This window comes from Poecilia mexicana, unplaced genomic scaffold, assembly GCF_051168715.1.
Source record: "Poecilia mexicana isolate PSO_F unplaced genomic scaffold, ASM5116871v1 scaffold_3, whole genome shotgun sequence".
NCBI classification, from domain to species: Eukaryota; Metazoa; Chordata; class Actinopteri; order Cyprinodontiformes; family Poeciliidae; genus Poecilia; species Poecilia mexicana.
In genome coordinates, this window is record NW_028263372.1 from 28,103,823 (window position 1) to 28,120,486 (window position 16,664).

Sequence of the window (16,664 nt, forward strand, 5' to 3'; positions counted from 1 at the left end):
TCATGAGAAAAACCTCAAGAATTTCAGGGAGGATTATTGTGGGAAAGGAGAAATCCAGACGACTCAAACTCTGCAGAAGAAACAGGTCAAAGTGACCTCAACATGTGAGTGAGGCAGACCTGTATGCACAATTTTCTGGCTCTCAAGGAGCAGCATCTTCCCTTTAAAATGAACAAATCCAAAAAACTGAAAATGAGATAAATTGCAGAAGGTTGTTCCTTGAAACTTTTGTGGTCCTATCAGAGAAATAATACAAATCAAAGGCAGACTTCTTAAACCAGATAAACATTTATATTCATGTAAAGTGAAGACCTTTCAGCATCTGTAACACATTAACTCATCTCAGAAGACCAACTGACTGACGGATGGATCGACAGATTGACTGAATGAGTGTCAGTCTTAATCTCAGCGTTAACCCTCCCCTTTCTCCACCTCACCTCCATGTCTGGCCTTATCCAACCTTCTCAACACTCCCAGCTACAAGCTGCAGATTAAAGCTACCCTCATCTGGATCTCATCAGTGCAGGCCAGCCGTTGTGTTTTATAGGTTATTTTTCATTCACAAGAAGGAGGCATAGAGGGGGACTCACTGTGATTTAAAGTTGTAGGGAGGCTAGATGGAGGACAATAAAAGCAATGTCCTATCAAAGAGAGGTCTGTAGATGGGGCATAATTTTAAATCCCCTTCTGCCTCTTGCTCAAATGTCTGCATGAGTTTCATGTGCAATCTTTGTACCGTGGCCACTTTCTAAGCCACTTCCTCGCTTTTTCTTTCCAGCTGCAACGTCTGTAAAGTGTGGTGAATTGTTGTGGGCTGGCTGGACGAGTGTCACTTCCAAACATTATAAATCATTTGTGGTAAAAAGAAAAAAAAGAAAAAAATCTTCATATAAAACACCCCACCCCTTGTGACCCCCACCTCTCTGAGGAGAGTAACCATACATGCTCTGCAACTGCAACCTACAGCAATCAGAGGGAAATGTTGTGAACTTCTTTCTTCATATGGCTTGTCAGTGGCAGGCTAATTAGTACATGGAGGTCTGTAACAGAATCTAATAAAGCAGGGAAGGGACAATTAAGGGCTGTAGGTAAGTAACCAAGTGGAGAAGTCAATAAAAAATCAAATATCCAAACGAGAAAGTAACCTAAAAAGTAAGAAGTAAATTTTGAAGGTTTTAACTTGTTAAAAACTGAAAAAAATACATAAGTGAAGGTTCAAAAGTAAATAAGTAAATGAAAATTAAATCAGACACAGAAATGTATATAAATGAATTACAAATATATAAAATGTTTTGCTGTAAATAAGTAACGACGACAATGTTTTCATCATTTATTTACTATTTTATGGATGGATGGATGGATGGATGGATGGATGGATGGATGGATGGATGGATGGATGGATGGATGGATGGATGGATGGATGGATGGATGGATGGATGGATGGATGGATGGATGGATGGATGGATGGATGGGCACAATTTTCATGACAGATAGGAAATCAGACAAGCTATAGCCATAGCAACTTTGTTCTTTTTTTGTGGATAATTACTATGCCTTTCACAGCAGTAATTTGAAAGTAGAAAAACACATTCCACTAGTATAGCAGCTTTCACTCAGTTTAAGGGTGAGTGAACTGCAAGCCGGACTTCCTAATGAGTGCGTTTGGTGCCCCAGATCTCCACAGCTTTACTGTAAATGATCTATAGGTCACTCCGTCAGCTGCACGCATTCCTCTGTGTGGTCTGTTGTCCTCTGACTTCCAGATGTGAGATATCAACACTTCTCTCTGCTGCTATTCTTAACACAAGTGCAGTTGTTAGCACAACAGTTTACTCTGTGTTTACTTTTTATTCAACAGCCTAAAAATGTGCTTCTCAGTGGGGTTTTGTCTGGATATAAGGAAGTCTTTATGGTGCCTATTTTGATACTCGTGTTGTTCAATTCATGCAATTTTATTCTTTTGAAATCTTTTTTAACTGTCATGCTGTGACTAATTAAGTTTTAAAAATATGAGTTATGTTATGTAGCTATGCTAAAACCTACTGTTATCATTTGCAAATTAATGCACTGTGTTATAGGAACAGACCAAAAAAAAAAAACCTCACCCAGTAGAATAAGTTCTACTGAAAAAGACAATTTGTTTCCTGATCATGCTAATGGACCAACATTTAATTTTCTTCCGTCTTGTATTGCAGGAGGAAGTGCTGTGATGGATTCAGGTTTGTGATGGGCCAGTGCATACCTGAAAGTAGGTAAACCATACACTGATCTGTTCTCACTAATGTGGAATTGAGCAAATGGAAATAACTGCAGAAAATTCCAGCTAATCTAAAACAAGAGAAGTTTTGTCTGAGAGGAAACAAAAGTGATGCGTTTTTTTATTCAGTTTATGCACATTTCTGTCTAACTGCAGATTACAGACGCAAGCTGATGTTTTGCAGCATTTATTTCTATATGATGATTGCAGCTAATGAAAACATTTAAGATACATTATGTTAATGTAGAAAGGTGTGCTTAATGAAAAGAATGTTTAATAGCTGGGTGTAATTTTCCGTGGTGCTTTAAATTTAACAAATGAGCATATCAGAACTCATATTCAAATTTTTCGGTTGTGATTTTACAACATGTTTTAGACGAGGCAGTCTTTCATGTGTAAACTATGCTGAAAGGGTCAGAGGACTTTCTTTACTTTCTCTGAAATTGGTCAGGAAGTAAATTAAGACATTTAAAATTTTCAAATAAAACCTCTAGAAGATCTCCAGAAATACTAATGAACTATAGATCAAGGCTACTTTGAAGTTTAGCTTAGTTCTATTATATTTAAAGGAGGACATTTTTTCACATTATTTGTGACATGCATTAACTCTATTTTGCATCAGCCACTAGATGGTGCTGTGCCTCCAGGCTGAAAACAAGCGCTTGTAATGGAGTGATTTCAATAAAATCTGCATTGTGGTGAAATCAAATGTCATGGACATAAACCGGGAGAATATTACTTTCAGAAAAGTAAACATTACTGTCTGGCTCTGTTACACAAAATCTAAAGAGTTAAAGGCAGCAGCAGTTTCAAAAATGAGGCCCTTAGGGGTCAGGTTGTAGATTTCATGTTCGCTTTAAGCTGAAATAACACTAACCAGCTCAACACTGCGGTAACAGTCTTAAAGTATTAAAGTATTTAGTTGTAGTACTCATATACTTCTTTCATTTTACATTTTTTTTCCCTTCTAATCTTTGTAGTGTGACACAATAAAAGGGGGATTTTAGCTCGTTAATAAGTCGTGCAAGTTTGACTGGCTTGATATTTTCTTCCATGAGCTGCTGGAGCGTTTCCCAGCAGTGAGATGAGTCGGTCTTCTCTTATCGTCTTCAGGTGTGGATGTCTGCGCCGCGTCACCCTGCGAGCAGCAGTGCACAGACAACTTTGGTCGAGTCGTCTGCACATGTTACCCAGGTTATCGCTTCAATAGGGAGAGACACCGCACCCACCAGTCTCCCTACTGCATGGGTCAGTATGGCTCTCTCTCTCTTAGTTTACATATAATGTATTGTCTCTAATAACACAAAAATTTTGATTTTATTTGAACAATGAACACCTCTAGTTTCAGCCTCCACAGCCTCTTTCTGTGTAAATTATATTATGCATGTAAAATATCAGACATCTTGGTGATTTTTATTGGTTTTCATGTCGCAGTTTATAGCTGGACCTCCTCTCTTTGTCTCTTTGCATGCTTTGATCTGCCTACAGACATCAATGAGTGTGAGGTCTCTGGTAAAAGTCTATGCGACCATGAATGTGTGAACACAGTTGGGAGCTTTCTGTGCCGCTGTCGCACCGGTTACATCCTGGCATCAGACCAGCGGTCCTGTATCCTAGTGCACAACTGTGAGTTGACATATGTTTTCTGAAACTGATCTGAGCACTTTAAACATATACAAAATATCTCTGGCATATATTGTTTGTCTCTTCCACTTGATAATTGTTATCTACAGCCCATAGTTGACTGTTGTTATGAGTCACACCAGAGTTCAATTTTATCTCTCAGTTGTGCGCTGAATAAGTTTTGTACCTTTGTATGTCCAGTGAGCACTACATTTAGGTTTGATTTACCATTCACAGAACATTGAAGGAAAAATTGTGACACCCCTCAGGGTTTTGTATAGTTTCAGCTTTGTAAAGGTTATGCACCTTTGCTACTAGTGATACTAAAGTTGAAATCTGGCTTAAAACTTTTTAAATGGTGCCAAAATAAAGGCCTATTTCCCAGTTTTTTTTTAAAGGAATTTGGACTACATTTGACAATTAACCTGAACATTATAATTCTAAAATAAAAATAACAGAGATCCTTTAAAATGCAATGGAGAAACCTTCCTCGTATTTGGGAAAACACAAGATTGTGCATTTTTAAAACTTCTTACCTTTGGGAACTTAATCCTGAGAAAAGTACGACGATGAACCTGCATTGTTTACAGATTCTTTAAAACACAAGTAGCAACTCGCCTCATTCTTTTGACTCAAAGTCGTGTTTACAAAAACATTAGTAGTGCATATCCTGTTTAAATGGGCGGCTTTCACCAAACAGAAGATAAAGAATGTTTGTTTTGTCGTGCAGTGAGTTCTTCGGGAAAGTCCGACACCTTGATGAGTGCTGGTTCCTGCTCGTTCACGTGTCAAGATTTCATGAACATGAAAAGCAGCCTGTTCCAACTCAAGCTGCGGCTGGGAAACACACAGTCGCACAACCAGGTAGGCCACATTTAAAGCACTTGAGCCAAAGATATCATAAGAACATTTTAATTTTATGCTGAGGAATGACAAGTGAGCTTAATGTCATGGCTTAAGATGACTCTTACTCGAATTTAACTTTAGGCAGCAGAGACAGCTGATGCTTCCAAAAACATATTCATCTTCTGGTATGTTTGCAGGTATCTGGACTGGCAAACAACAACAAGCCGATTCGAGCAGGAAAAAGTACGGACAGCCCCTGTCTTCCTGGATTACCTGGCCCTCCAGGTGCTCCTGGTCTCCCAGGTAAGAATGAAATGACAAGGATGCTTGTGACAACTCAAACGCTACATATGCAAAACATTTGGTAACACTTTATTTGAAGGGGGGTGAGTAAGACTGACATGACACTGTCACAAACATAACACCTGTCGTGAACATGAATAAGCCTTCATGAATATTTATGACTGTTGTTATAAAGCGTCATTTGGTAAATTATGACACTTTTAATACAAAGCTGACATGATTCAAAATGTCTTTGTTATGACAACTTGACATTAACCAATAAATCATTGCTGATATAAATTTGTTATAAAATAATTACTGATTTCACTTTAAAAATTAGGTAACTTTATGTTATTAAAGGTAAAGTTTAAACAGTAATGATTTCTTGGTTATGTCAAGTTGTCATAACAAAGACATTTTGGATAAAGTCAACTTTGTATTAAAAGTGTCATAATTTACCAAATGACGCTTTATGACAACAGTCATAAATATTCATGAAGGCTTATTCATGTTCATGACATGTTATGTCATGTTTATGAAAGTGTCATGTCAGTCTTATTCAGCCCCCTTCAAATAAAGTGTTACCACATTTTATGGAAGTGATTAAAACCATAGTAGTTGTCATGAAAATGATTTTATTTAGACAAATTAGAGTGGCACTTTTTTTTTACTTTAATATTGCCACCCACTCCTCCATTTTACTTTTCCTCCATTAAATAAAATCTGCCTGTCTTCAACAGGGCACCCAGGAGAACCAGGAAGCAATGGGGATCCAGGGGAAAGAGGTCCACCTGGTCCAAGGGGTCCACGGGGAGACATGGGGCCCATGGGACCAGAACCTGATCTCAGACACATAAAGAGGGGCCGCAGGGGACCAATGGTAAGAAAAATAAAAAATAAAATCTACGGTGTAGGTCACTAATTCAGAACATTAAATATACATTAGATCAAAACCGTAATCAAACACACCTGCATATCATAAAACTAGAGTACATAATGAGTTTATATACCCCAGGTCCATATTCTTTCTGCTTCAGTTCACATGCACTACTTTATATTTCAATAAAACATTTGCAACCTTTCACAAGGCACAATGGAACAACATTGAAACAGAGAGAGGAGTTTTCTCCATTAGTACACACATTTCAGTGATCATTGCAGGTAAAATAAAACAAGTCAGATCTTTGAGTCTTTTAAAGAACTGAGGATTTCATTGTGGAGTTTGTGGAGAAGGATGCCACAAGATTTCTCTGCAAAATACACTGCTTTTAAAAAATATTCATCTCCCTAAAGATTTTCCACATTTAGGCTACAACAGTTATAAACTTCAATATGTCTCACTGGGTTTTTGTGTGATGGGAAAACACTTCATTTTGCATTGCTGTAGAAGGAAAATGAATTCAGAGTTTTCAAACTAACCTATGAATACAATTCTTTAAATTCTGGCTATATTTGTATCCTGACTCCCTTAATCTGAGACTGATTAATAAAATCCAAAAGACACGTAACAGCATTTAGAAGACCAAGGAACAGCAGGAAGATCAGGGAGGGTATAAGTCAATCCACCGCTTCAAAATCCAATATGGCTGCTTTGTATGTGACAAAGCTACAGAAAAAACTCTACTTGCACAGCGGATGATTTGTGCTCGTTTGGTGAATATGTTTTAATAAAGTCAAAATTGCTGAGAAATACCATGTCCTTATCATTTTAACAGGGACCGCCCGGGGCTCCAGGAAGAGACGGATTAAAGGTTGTGAAAGTAGATGTTTGTTTTTAATTTTGTATCTCTTCTTGATTCTGCATTTATGTGCAGCTGCAGTCGCCATCTGGTGCCTCTGTTGCATTAATGCAATGATCTGACTGCTCTACATCCATATAATGCATAAAATTGTATAAAAAAATAAATAAATCACCCTCTAGCATATAAACACTAACCACAAACTCTGAGTTGAACAGCATAACTTGCAGATCCTTACTTAGCAACCATTAGGTCCATTTTGTGTACAATTACTTACTAAATACTTACTTAATAAAAGCCCAACTCAATTCAGGTGTATTCACTTTATTTGCAGTACAACGGCAGCAGTTCTCCACAAAAGTCATTTGTTGATTCTTAGCAAAGCGTACAATAAATAAATGAGTAAATATTATACCAGTTCCATTGATTCAGTTGACTTCATGTGGATTACATTTAGGCTGGTCCAACCAAATCAAACCTATAAATTGTAATTATGTGTTTAATTTTAATATTTAGTGAGCACAGATGGATAGCTTGCATTATTGGATTGGTACTGTTTCTTATTAATCTTTAGCCACTTTGACTCTGCATGTGTGATAATATACTCTGTACCACGTTCAGTCTCTAAGGAGTTGAGAGAAACTGGTTCATCTTTGCTGTTTCCTGCCAACAGGGTGACAGAGGAGCTCCAGGACCCAGTGGACCCCCTGTGAGTATAACCAAGTGAATTCCTTGATCTCAAATCCTCAGCCTCTTCTGCTACTTCTGAATCTGGAATCAGACATTCACCACATCCCAATCCTTCCTGTTTTTAAAGGCATCTGCTGACCCTATCACTAACACCATGCTCATTGTTACTGAGATATTGCCATAGTCCAATTACATTCCCTACAGGTGTTTTATACCATTTGCTATCAGCTTGAGAAAATAACTACCGCTGGAGATTTTTGAATAAAAGTAATAATGGTAGAATCGTGTGATAAAATGTAGGCAGTGATGCATGATGTTTACTGTAATTGAAAAAACGATTGACTGGGATTTCCACTCAGTAAAAAAATCTGTACCTAGCAATTACTTGGGTATTTCTGACTGCCTTTGGGCCATGCAAGTTTCAGTAAATTGTCTGTACACTGGTTTCCCAGTAGGTGGCAGTGTATGCAGCAACATCTAGAGTCAAAAACAGTAACCTTAATGCAGAGTTTTGAATAGGTGTCCACTGTACTGACCATGTTCTACAATATGGTTTAAAACATGCATATATTCACAATCATGATAATTATTTATATGATTTTTTTTTTTTTTTTACAGGGACCACCTGGCTCCTTCGACTTCCTTTTGCTAGTGATGGCTGACATCCGCAATGACATCATTGAGCTCCAGGAGAAGGTGTTTGGTGAGCGGAGGGGAATCTCCCTAGACAGTCCTCCTCATTCCAGCGGGGAGGAGGATTTTGTTGAATGGGCCTCTGGACAAGGAGATCTCAAAACCTGAGCCTTTCACAGCCAGCTCAGAGATCGTCATTCATTCATTCGAGGCCAGAGAACCAAACCCAGTGCCTACCTTTTAGTTTTGTTCAGAACCACCCCACCCCATCAGCAACCTCCCAGGAAATGAACATGTCACTGTGTGGAGCAATGAGTCTTGTTGGAACTCTGACAGCGCTTCAAACTGTGCCAATTAGAGATAGCAGACATTTAAAATCTCTCTCTCTCAAACTGCTGCCAACACAGTTTTGCTGCCTTTCATTTCTGTGGGTGTGTATGAAGCCTGTGCGTGCAGGACATCATGTGAGAAAGATACAATATGAGCCCGCCTGTCTGAGCCTCTGAGCTCTGCCTTTGAGCTGAACCACTTCAAACGATGAATTTTATCGTCTGCATCTCTTCCTCTTCCTGTGTCCGTCCATGGAAGCTCTGCTTTGCCACTGATGAATTGCCTGCGGGGGCATCAGTTATGAAAAAAGAAAAAAAAAATGCAACCTTGGATCTGCACGGTTTGCCTTTTCTGCACCTGCAGTGTCCAGTGCGGAGGTTTGACCTTTGCAGCCGTTCTCTGAGGCAAACTCAGGAAATATTTCATGAGATTCATGAGCATTGTGTTGTTGTAATTGTACAATCATCAATTGGGGCTTAATTTTTCATTAGAAAAAACAAACTCTATGCAACAAGTAAAAACTGGTGGCATGTGCTGCTTTAACATTATGATGCAGGAATTAAATACAAAATATGGTTACTGACATTTTTATATGTAAATAATATAACACAATTGATATTTAAAATACACTTTTATACTCAGTATTTTATTTTAAATTGTATTGTTTATGTAAACACGTTGGTGACTGCACATGTTGTCTCCTAGATATAATCCAAACCTGGCAGATGTATCATAGAAAACTCTGAAAATAGTATTTTTCTTTTAGTTTTCCAAGCTGCTGCAAGGTAACATACTGAATTCTTTTGATTATGGTTTTATGAAAAGGTAAAAGTGTGAAACAAAACTTAATCTGAAAGCTGAATTTATATATATAAAAAAATCTTATTTTATTCCTTGCTTTCATGACTAATGCTTAACATGAGTCTGCTTTCTCTGGAGGTTTTTATTTTAAATAGTTGAAAGTAGATCAGAATGAGTTGCAAAGGAATGAAAAACCCATAAATACCTGCGTAAAGGGTGGGACATGCAGTGCCATTTTTTTTTGTTTGTTTGAATTTACCCCAAATTCCAGGACATTAAAAGAAAAATTATGGTCGCCTCTTCCAGAAAACTGAGCGTGTGTGAAAGTGTTTTAGAAAAATAATGGCCCAAAGCAAATCCACACAGTCACAAAATCAAACTTCTTTTACGATCATCTTGTTCATCTGGAAAACTGTGAGATGAGTGAGAAGAAAGAACTTTGTGTGATTTAGAGAGATTGTGCAAAGAGGTCAAAGGTCACTCTTGCTGCACACTCCAGTCACATGAGTTCTGACCATTGGAGATCAATCAGTGATTGGCAAGAAGAAGTTGTAGAGAATATTGACAGCAGAGGTACAATTAGATGCTCTGGTGGGGATTTAGTCAAGAGCAAAACAAATGAGTTCTTAAATCAACGTTTAGACTGTTCTAAAAGAAAATCTGTGACTTAATGCTGCTGTAATGAAAGATCAGTTTATTTGAACGTTTTTCTTACAGCAGTAGCACTGGTGCCAACATCTGTATGTATTTGGCGAATATTTAACAAATCTAATAAACTGAATACAGCAAAACTTGTTCCTATTTTGCAAGATGTTCCATATAAATAGCTGGAACTAGAACATTGTTCACTGAGAAAGAATGTTTCTTATGAAAGCTTTTGTTATTCAAACTTCAAAGCAATTCCCGAAATTACAGGTTAGATACTTTAGAGCCAAACCCAGCTGAGAAAGCTTTGTGAGGTAAATCAAATTGTGAAGCAGTGATCTTCCACATTTAACAACTTGTAATCATAAAGCACGCAGTTCTGCCAGCAGAGGGTGCTATAAGTTACTAACAAACTCCAAAAAAAAAAAAAAAAAATCCTTCCAAGATCTTAACTTTTTCCAGTGAGGTTTTCATTTGTTTTGTCAAATTAATTTCCCATGTAAATAAATATCTACTTCTTCAATGTCTCAGAAGGAGTTAAATATGTCAAAAATTCACATGCATCATTCCTTTACACTAATGTGGCAAGATATTTTTTTCTTGCAGTATATAGATTGTGGAAAAGGTAGAGGTCAGTGGTCAGGGCATTTGAATAGAAAGAGTTGGAAGGGTGATCACTGGCCATATTCAGTTAGTGAGGGACTGTTTGGGCTTCAACACACTACCAAATTATGAGTAAAGAAAAGAAATGATAATTAAACTTTCAAGATTTAGACAGATGCTACTATCTGGTTCACACTGTTGGATCGGAGTATTTTTAAAGTTTCAATGCTGATGAAGAGTTCCAGCAATCAAAACAAATGCATTTTCACATGGATTTTGCTGATATGAAATATGCAGGCACACTTTTTATTTGTCTTCTACTACCTTTGCGTGCATGCTACAGGTTTCTCACCTGACAGCTCCTCCCCCTGCCGTGCGGTCACAGCTCTCAGTACAATCTCTGGCAGGTCAACAGGGATCAGGAAAAACAATGTGAAACAATTTGAAAACCGTGTCAGTAAGAGAAAGGCAAGGGACTGAAAGAGATGATCTCATTTCCTTCACTGCTTGTCATGCAATGGGAAGCTTCACTCTCAGTCTGTAGGGGACAGCAGAGGCAAAGTTCTTGTAGCATCAGGATTAATACACCAGGTGCATCTACTGAAATGCAGAGAACAGCGCAAGAAAAACAGTCCTATATGTATTTAAACATACAGGAATATCTCAATCAAAATATTTAATTTAAAAGCTGAGTTATTTCAGTAGTTTAATTCAAAAAGTGAAACACATGCATTAAGCAGATTCATTACACACAGTATTATATTTTAATAATTCATTTACGTTAATTTGGCTTTCTATGGCTTACAACTTATGAAAGCACAACATTTAATTTGTTCAAACAGCAGCATATCCAAAATATTCATGGAAAGTTGGGTGGAAGGAAAAAGTGTGCTGGGTAACAACAGGGAAAAGTTACTTCAACTTAATGTTATTGGGTTGACCATGTTGGATAGTCCATGCAGATCTTACCTGGGTTTGACATCAGCAATGAATAAAACACTTCAAAGTCAATCATAGTGATTTATATGGCAGGCAGTTTTAGCATAATTTTTTTATTTTTTATTTTTTTTTTTTTTTTTTGTCTGACTATCTGGAACTACTTTCCAGATATTTAAAAATATGATACATGTCAGTATATTCTGACTATCCTGAATGATATGTCAATTTACATTCTGACTAGTAAGAACAAAAATATGTCTTTAATTGTATCTTGTTGAATCAAAATACCTTTCAAGATATTTAAAATGAAGGATCACACATAATACAAATACAAATCAAGTTTTTGAAAACGTAATTATAAGTAGTCAAAATTAAAATTTTAGACATTTGAATTACTGTACTACTGAGCTGTCCAAACATTTGTCTACAGAATTTAAAAAATTTCAGAAAATGCCACAATCCAGAAAGAGCTAAATATGGGATATGTGGAAAAGGCGAACTTTGTGAACTTGAGGACTGCCTCAAAAATCAGCAAAGATATTTCCATTCATTTTTCTTCTGACACACACATTACACTGTGTGTCAAAAGCTAAAAGTGCTTCTATCAACCCATTCCCAAAGTGACAAAGGAGGAATTTCACTTTTCTTTCTTTTTCATTAAAATTTCCAAATGCTAAGCAAATCTGGAACGTTTTGACCAGACAGAATAATTGTTCAAGATATCAGTGATATCAGTCAGAATGTTACTTCACAATATCTGAACTAGAAAAGTTGTCTAGATTAAAAAAATTGAAGACATCTCTTGTTCATTTCAAGACATCTTAAAGTCAAAAAGACAGTTCTCGATATTGCCAAGTTAGTTTTGCCTAGTTATTGCTTTCAAGATATTTGCATGTTAGTTTCTGCTAGTTGAGTTTTATGTATTGTCTATCTAAAAGCACATCTAAGATATTTCTAATATTGATGTTATTTAAGATATATTTAACTAAAATTATGAATTGTCAGAACAAAAAGCTAAATATCTCAAAGTTACTTATGACTAGTCATAATCTAACTGTTAATATGAACTTTTATAGATATCTTGAATTGTAGGCTCCATACAACTTCACAGCAAGTCAGATGTCATTTATACTACTCAGAATGTAATTAGAGACATCTCTAATAGGTAATTGTGTCGAGTCAAAATATAATCAGAGCTATGTTAATTAACTAGCATGTCTAGTCAAATCAGTTGCAGATGTCTGCCATATAATCCCGAGCTGGGTGTTTAGTATTTATTTTCCAGACCCTTTTCTATGCTTATGGGCTCCACACACAAATGTTGGCTGTGACCTCAGCGAAGAAACATCCATTCAAAAGTGAAGAGGAAAGTGACAAGAGGTGAATTGGCTGTAGTTGATCTTACTACTGAACCAGGAGCAACATCAGAAGCCTCTTGCCTGGCCTTATTTGCTTTAAGTTAGTAACATTTTCACATTCAGTGACAGTCTGGAGAGCCATGCCATCTGCAGACTTTGGCCTACTGTATTTAAGCATGTCCAAAGTCAGCATAACCATGTACCAGAAAGTCATAGATCACTTCCTGCTTCCTTCTACTGACAAGCTTTATGGAAATGCTGATTTCTTTTTATAGTAGGGCCTCTGCTAAAGGCAATGCCAAACAAACATCAGGGTGCTTGTTTGGCCTCAAAACTTGCCTGAACTAAACCTCATCCAGAATCTATAAAGTGTTGTCAAAAATGAAGATAAGAGACATCAGAGCCAATGCAGACCGCCAAGGCCACTATTAAAGCAAATTGGGCTTACTTAACGCCTCAGGAGTGTCAGAGGTTGATCACTTCCTTATCACAGCTAGGTACTGTGTGTGTGTGTGTGGGGGGGGGGGTGTGTGTGCGTGCGTGTGTTTATGTAACACTCTAAATGTTTTCTTAGATATATATGTACTTTAAATATATGCATCTTTGTGTAAGTGTCCACATAATATATGAGTTTAAGTTTTTATATAGGATTTTTGAAATAAATGAAGTTTATGATGGGGATCCAACTACATTGTAAAGTGTTGTATCTTCAGAGGTTAATGAAAAAGAATTACTATTTGTTGTAACCGATAATATGAAATAAAACTACCTCAACATAGAAAATAGAGAGTTGCAAAAAGAAATGATTAAACTCTCAAGAATAAGAATGATGCTAACGTGAGACACAGAAGACTCTGCTGTCCTTTATCCTTCAGTCAAAACAAAAGAAATGCATTTTCACATGGATTTTTCTGATATGAAACATGCACCGTGTATTCGTGTCCTAGTACCTTTGCGTGCGTGTTACAGGTTTCTCACCTGACAGCTCCGCCCCCTGCCGTGCGGTCACAGCTCTCAGTACAATCTCCAGCAGGTCAACAGGGATCAGGAAAAACAACGTGAAACAATTTGAAAACCGTGTCAGCAAGAGAAAGGCAAGAGACTGAAAGAGATTATCTCATTTCCTTCACTGCTTGTCATGCAATGGGAAGCTTCACTCTCAGTCTGTAGGGGACAGCAGACGCAGAATCAACAGAGTTCACACTGCACAAGTAGCATTGCGAATAATACACCTGTTGCATCTGTTGAAATGCAGGAAGCAGCATAAGAAAAAAACAACCCTGTATTTATTTAAACAGGTATCTCAGTGAAAATCTAATTTAAAAGATAACTTATTTCAGTAATTTCATTTCAAAAGTGGAACCCACACATTAAATTAATTTGACCCTTTTCTGTGACTCAGCACTGAGAAGATGGTGAAGCAAAAGCTGTTGGTGTGTTTGTGAAGTTCTTAATAAAGTTTCCCTCTGAAAACCATCACACTCAGTGATGGTTTTGAGAAACATGTTATTTGCTGGCATTTGGTACACTGCTTTTTAAAACAAGTCCAAAGTCCTCCGAGACTCCTGGCACCATAAAAAACTGAATTCATCAGATTTTCAACCCAAACTCATGGGATGCCAGACTCCAGATATGTTGTACAATGAGCTAAGTTGTGCAACTATCTGCTGACATCTTTAGATGACAATAAAGATACAACTCCCAAAGCTTAGCCAGATGTTTCCTGTATGAAAGGAATTTCCGCACTGACACACTGCGGCCACCCATAAATGCATCTCTTGCACGATGTTACTGCTGCTCCAAAAGGTCCGATTCTGTTTGTGTGTGTGTACGTGTGTAAATGTGTGCAGTCTGCAGTGCATGAGTGTGATCAAAACGAAGAGTCCATAAACTTGGAGTGTGTTTGAATGTATTCAAGGGCATCAACAGGGAGTTAATATGATGATCATATCACTTTGAGCCATGCTTCCCTATTGTTTCTTTGGGTAATCAGGCAGCAGAGCAAAAGAGCCAACTTTGCAATATGACATTATTACAGGAACATGATAGCAATTTTATGAGTTCTATGAAAAAGAACAATACATAAACGTACTGAAATAATTTTAAAACTTTGGAACAGCCTGGTGGTAATAACAACAGCGAAGGCCTTTATTTGGGGGGAAGTATTCTTTGTTTCATGCCGTTTCCAATCTGTCTTCCCACATTTCCTGCTGCCTTAAAGTTTCTGTCATCTAAGAGGTTTCAAAACCATTTTGTACACATAACTTAATCTTCAATAAACATAAACCTTCCGTCTATTCACTCAGAAAAACTTTGTCAAATTTTAGGAACACCTTTTATTGTTATAAGTAGATAAGGGAAGCCCCTATAAATAAAAACCTGATTCAAACTTGTTCTATTTTTGAGCTACAAAGTGAATCCAGTAGATGACTTATCACGTCAGGTGGAACCCTTTGCTGGTGCATCAGTTTTTCTGTCACGTACACATTAAAAATAGCTCATCTTGTTTAACTTTCAAGAAACATTAGCAAGCTTTTGATGCAGGTTCTCAGAGACGGTTGACATAGCTGCGATTTTATCACTCACCTATTTTTTTTTTCTTGGTAAGCTTCAAAGAAACCACCATGAGAGGGGACACGTAGATGAAAGGAATCTCTTTTTATTTTTTTTAATGGTTGTCGCCTAAAATAACATAAAGTCAGTTCATGTTTGATACAGACCAGACAACATGGCATATTTTAGAGTATTATCTGAAATTTGTACATAAAATATTTGGAGGGTGCAGGGTAATAGACCAAAGTTATAGAAGCACATAAATGTGAAGTGAAGCTAAAATCATTCATGGTTTTGAAATAGTTAAATTAGGAAGTCAGTTCTTGGCATAATTTACACTGTGCAATAGTCTTTCCAGTTTGAATGAATAAACAGTTTTCAGTCAAAGCAAAGGTAATTATTTAAGTAATGTACTTTAGAATTATTTTCATCTTTATTTCTAACCTGTTTGGTGTATCTCCTGTTCTTCATAAGAAAGTTTCTTCACTTATGTTTTCTGGGGGTGGGGGGGAATGCCATCACAGAAGAGTTGCTTAATTAAATTACACACAGGGTTATGAGTCTATTTACTATTTAGGTGGTTTCAGAAGGAAACACAAAATTTAATTTAAATATTAAATGAAGGTTAATACATATTTTACATTTTCTCAAAGATTAAAAAAAAGGTTTCCCTTCACTTCAATATATTTTTGCGGTCTTAATATCCTGATTTTGATTTTACTGGTATTCACACTTAGACTAGTGAAAGAGCTGGTGACAACAAAAATGATTTTTGACTTTTCAGATCGGAAAGTGAAAAGCAGATTATACTGCTTAACATCAAATAACCAGCCTCACCAATTTATAATAGGACAATCCTGACACAGCAAAAAATTCTTTGGTTTTGTGCTTTTGTATTGATTCTGCATAAAAAAAATACTTGTAGTTGTGAATTTCACCTGTTTCCTGGAGAATGTGACAGAGCAATAACTTGCAGAGAAATAGGTAGCAAGTAACCAATTTTTAACCAGTATACATTAAACCTTTAATTATATTTGTGACTTATGTAATTTATGGTCTTTCTTACAAATTTTATAAACAAAAATAGTAATTATGTTTTGGGGCTTTTCATGTATACCAAACCTTAATTCAAGGGAACCTTAAAATAATATAAATTTTGGTCCATTCTTTGCCACCTAAACAGTCTGAACATAATCCAATAATACCATGATGCACCTCACAATCATTCTTCATTCAATATTCCCCATTGTGTGCCAATATGCATTTTTGAAATGATATTTTATAGCATCTATTCTATTCTCTCCTGTTGTCTTTGCTCACATATTATATATTATTAGAAGGTTCTAAAGCTGCTATAATGTAGGA

At 36.7% G+C, this 16,664-nt stretch overlaps 1 protein-coding gene across 1 annotated transcript in view; it reads left to right on the forward strand.

The window, feature by feature from the left end:
* LOC106920151 (collagen and calcium-binding EGF domain-containing protein 1-like) overlaps nt 1–13,432 on the forward strand; it is a 38,132-nt gene extending 24,700 nt beyond the window's left edge. The window contains exons 3-11 of the mRNA XM_014991006.2: nt 2,196–2,248; nt 3,371–3,505; nt 3,746–3,883; nt 4,611–4,744; nt 4,924–5,029; nt 5,749–5,888; nt 6,724–6,759; nt 7,421–7,456; nt 8,056–13,432. Coding sequence (XP_014846492.2) covers nt 2,196–2,248; nt 3,371–3,505; nt 3,746–3,883; nt 4,611–4,744; nt 4,924–5,029; nt 5,749–5,888; nt 6,724–6,759; nt 7,421–7,456; nt 8,056–8,238 — 961 coding nt within the window. The 3' untranslated portion in view covers nt 8,239–13,432. The remainder of the gene's footprint in view (nt 1–2,195; nt 2,249–3,370; nt 3,506–3,745; nt 3,884–4,610; nt 4,745–4,923; nt 5,030–5,748; nt 5,889–6,723; nt 6,760–7,420; nt 7,457–8,055) is intronic.
* Nucleotides 13,433–16,664: the final 3,232 nt, after the last annotated feature.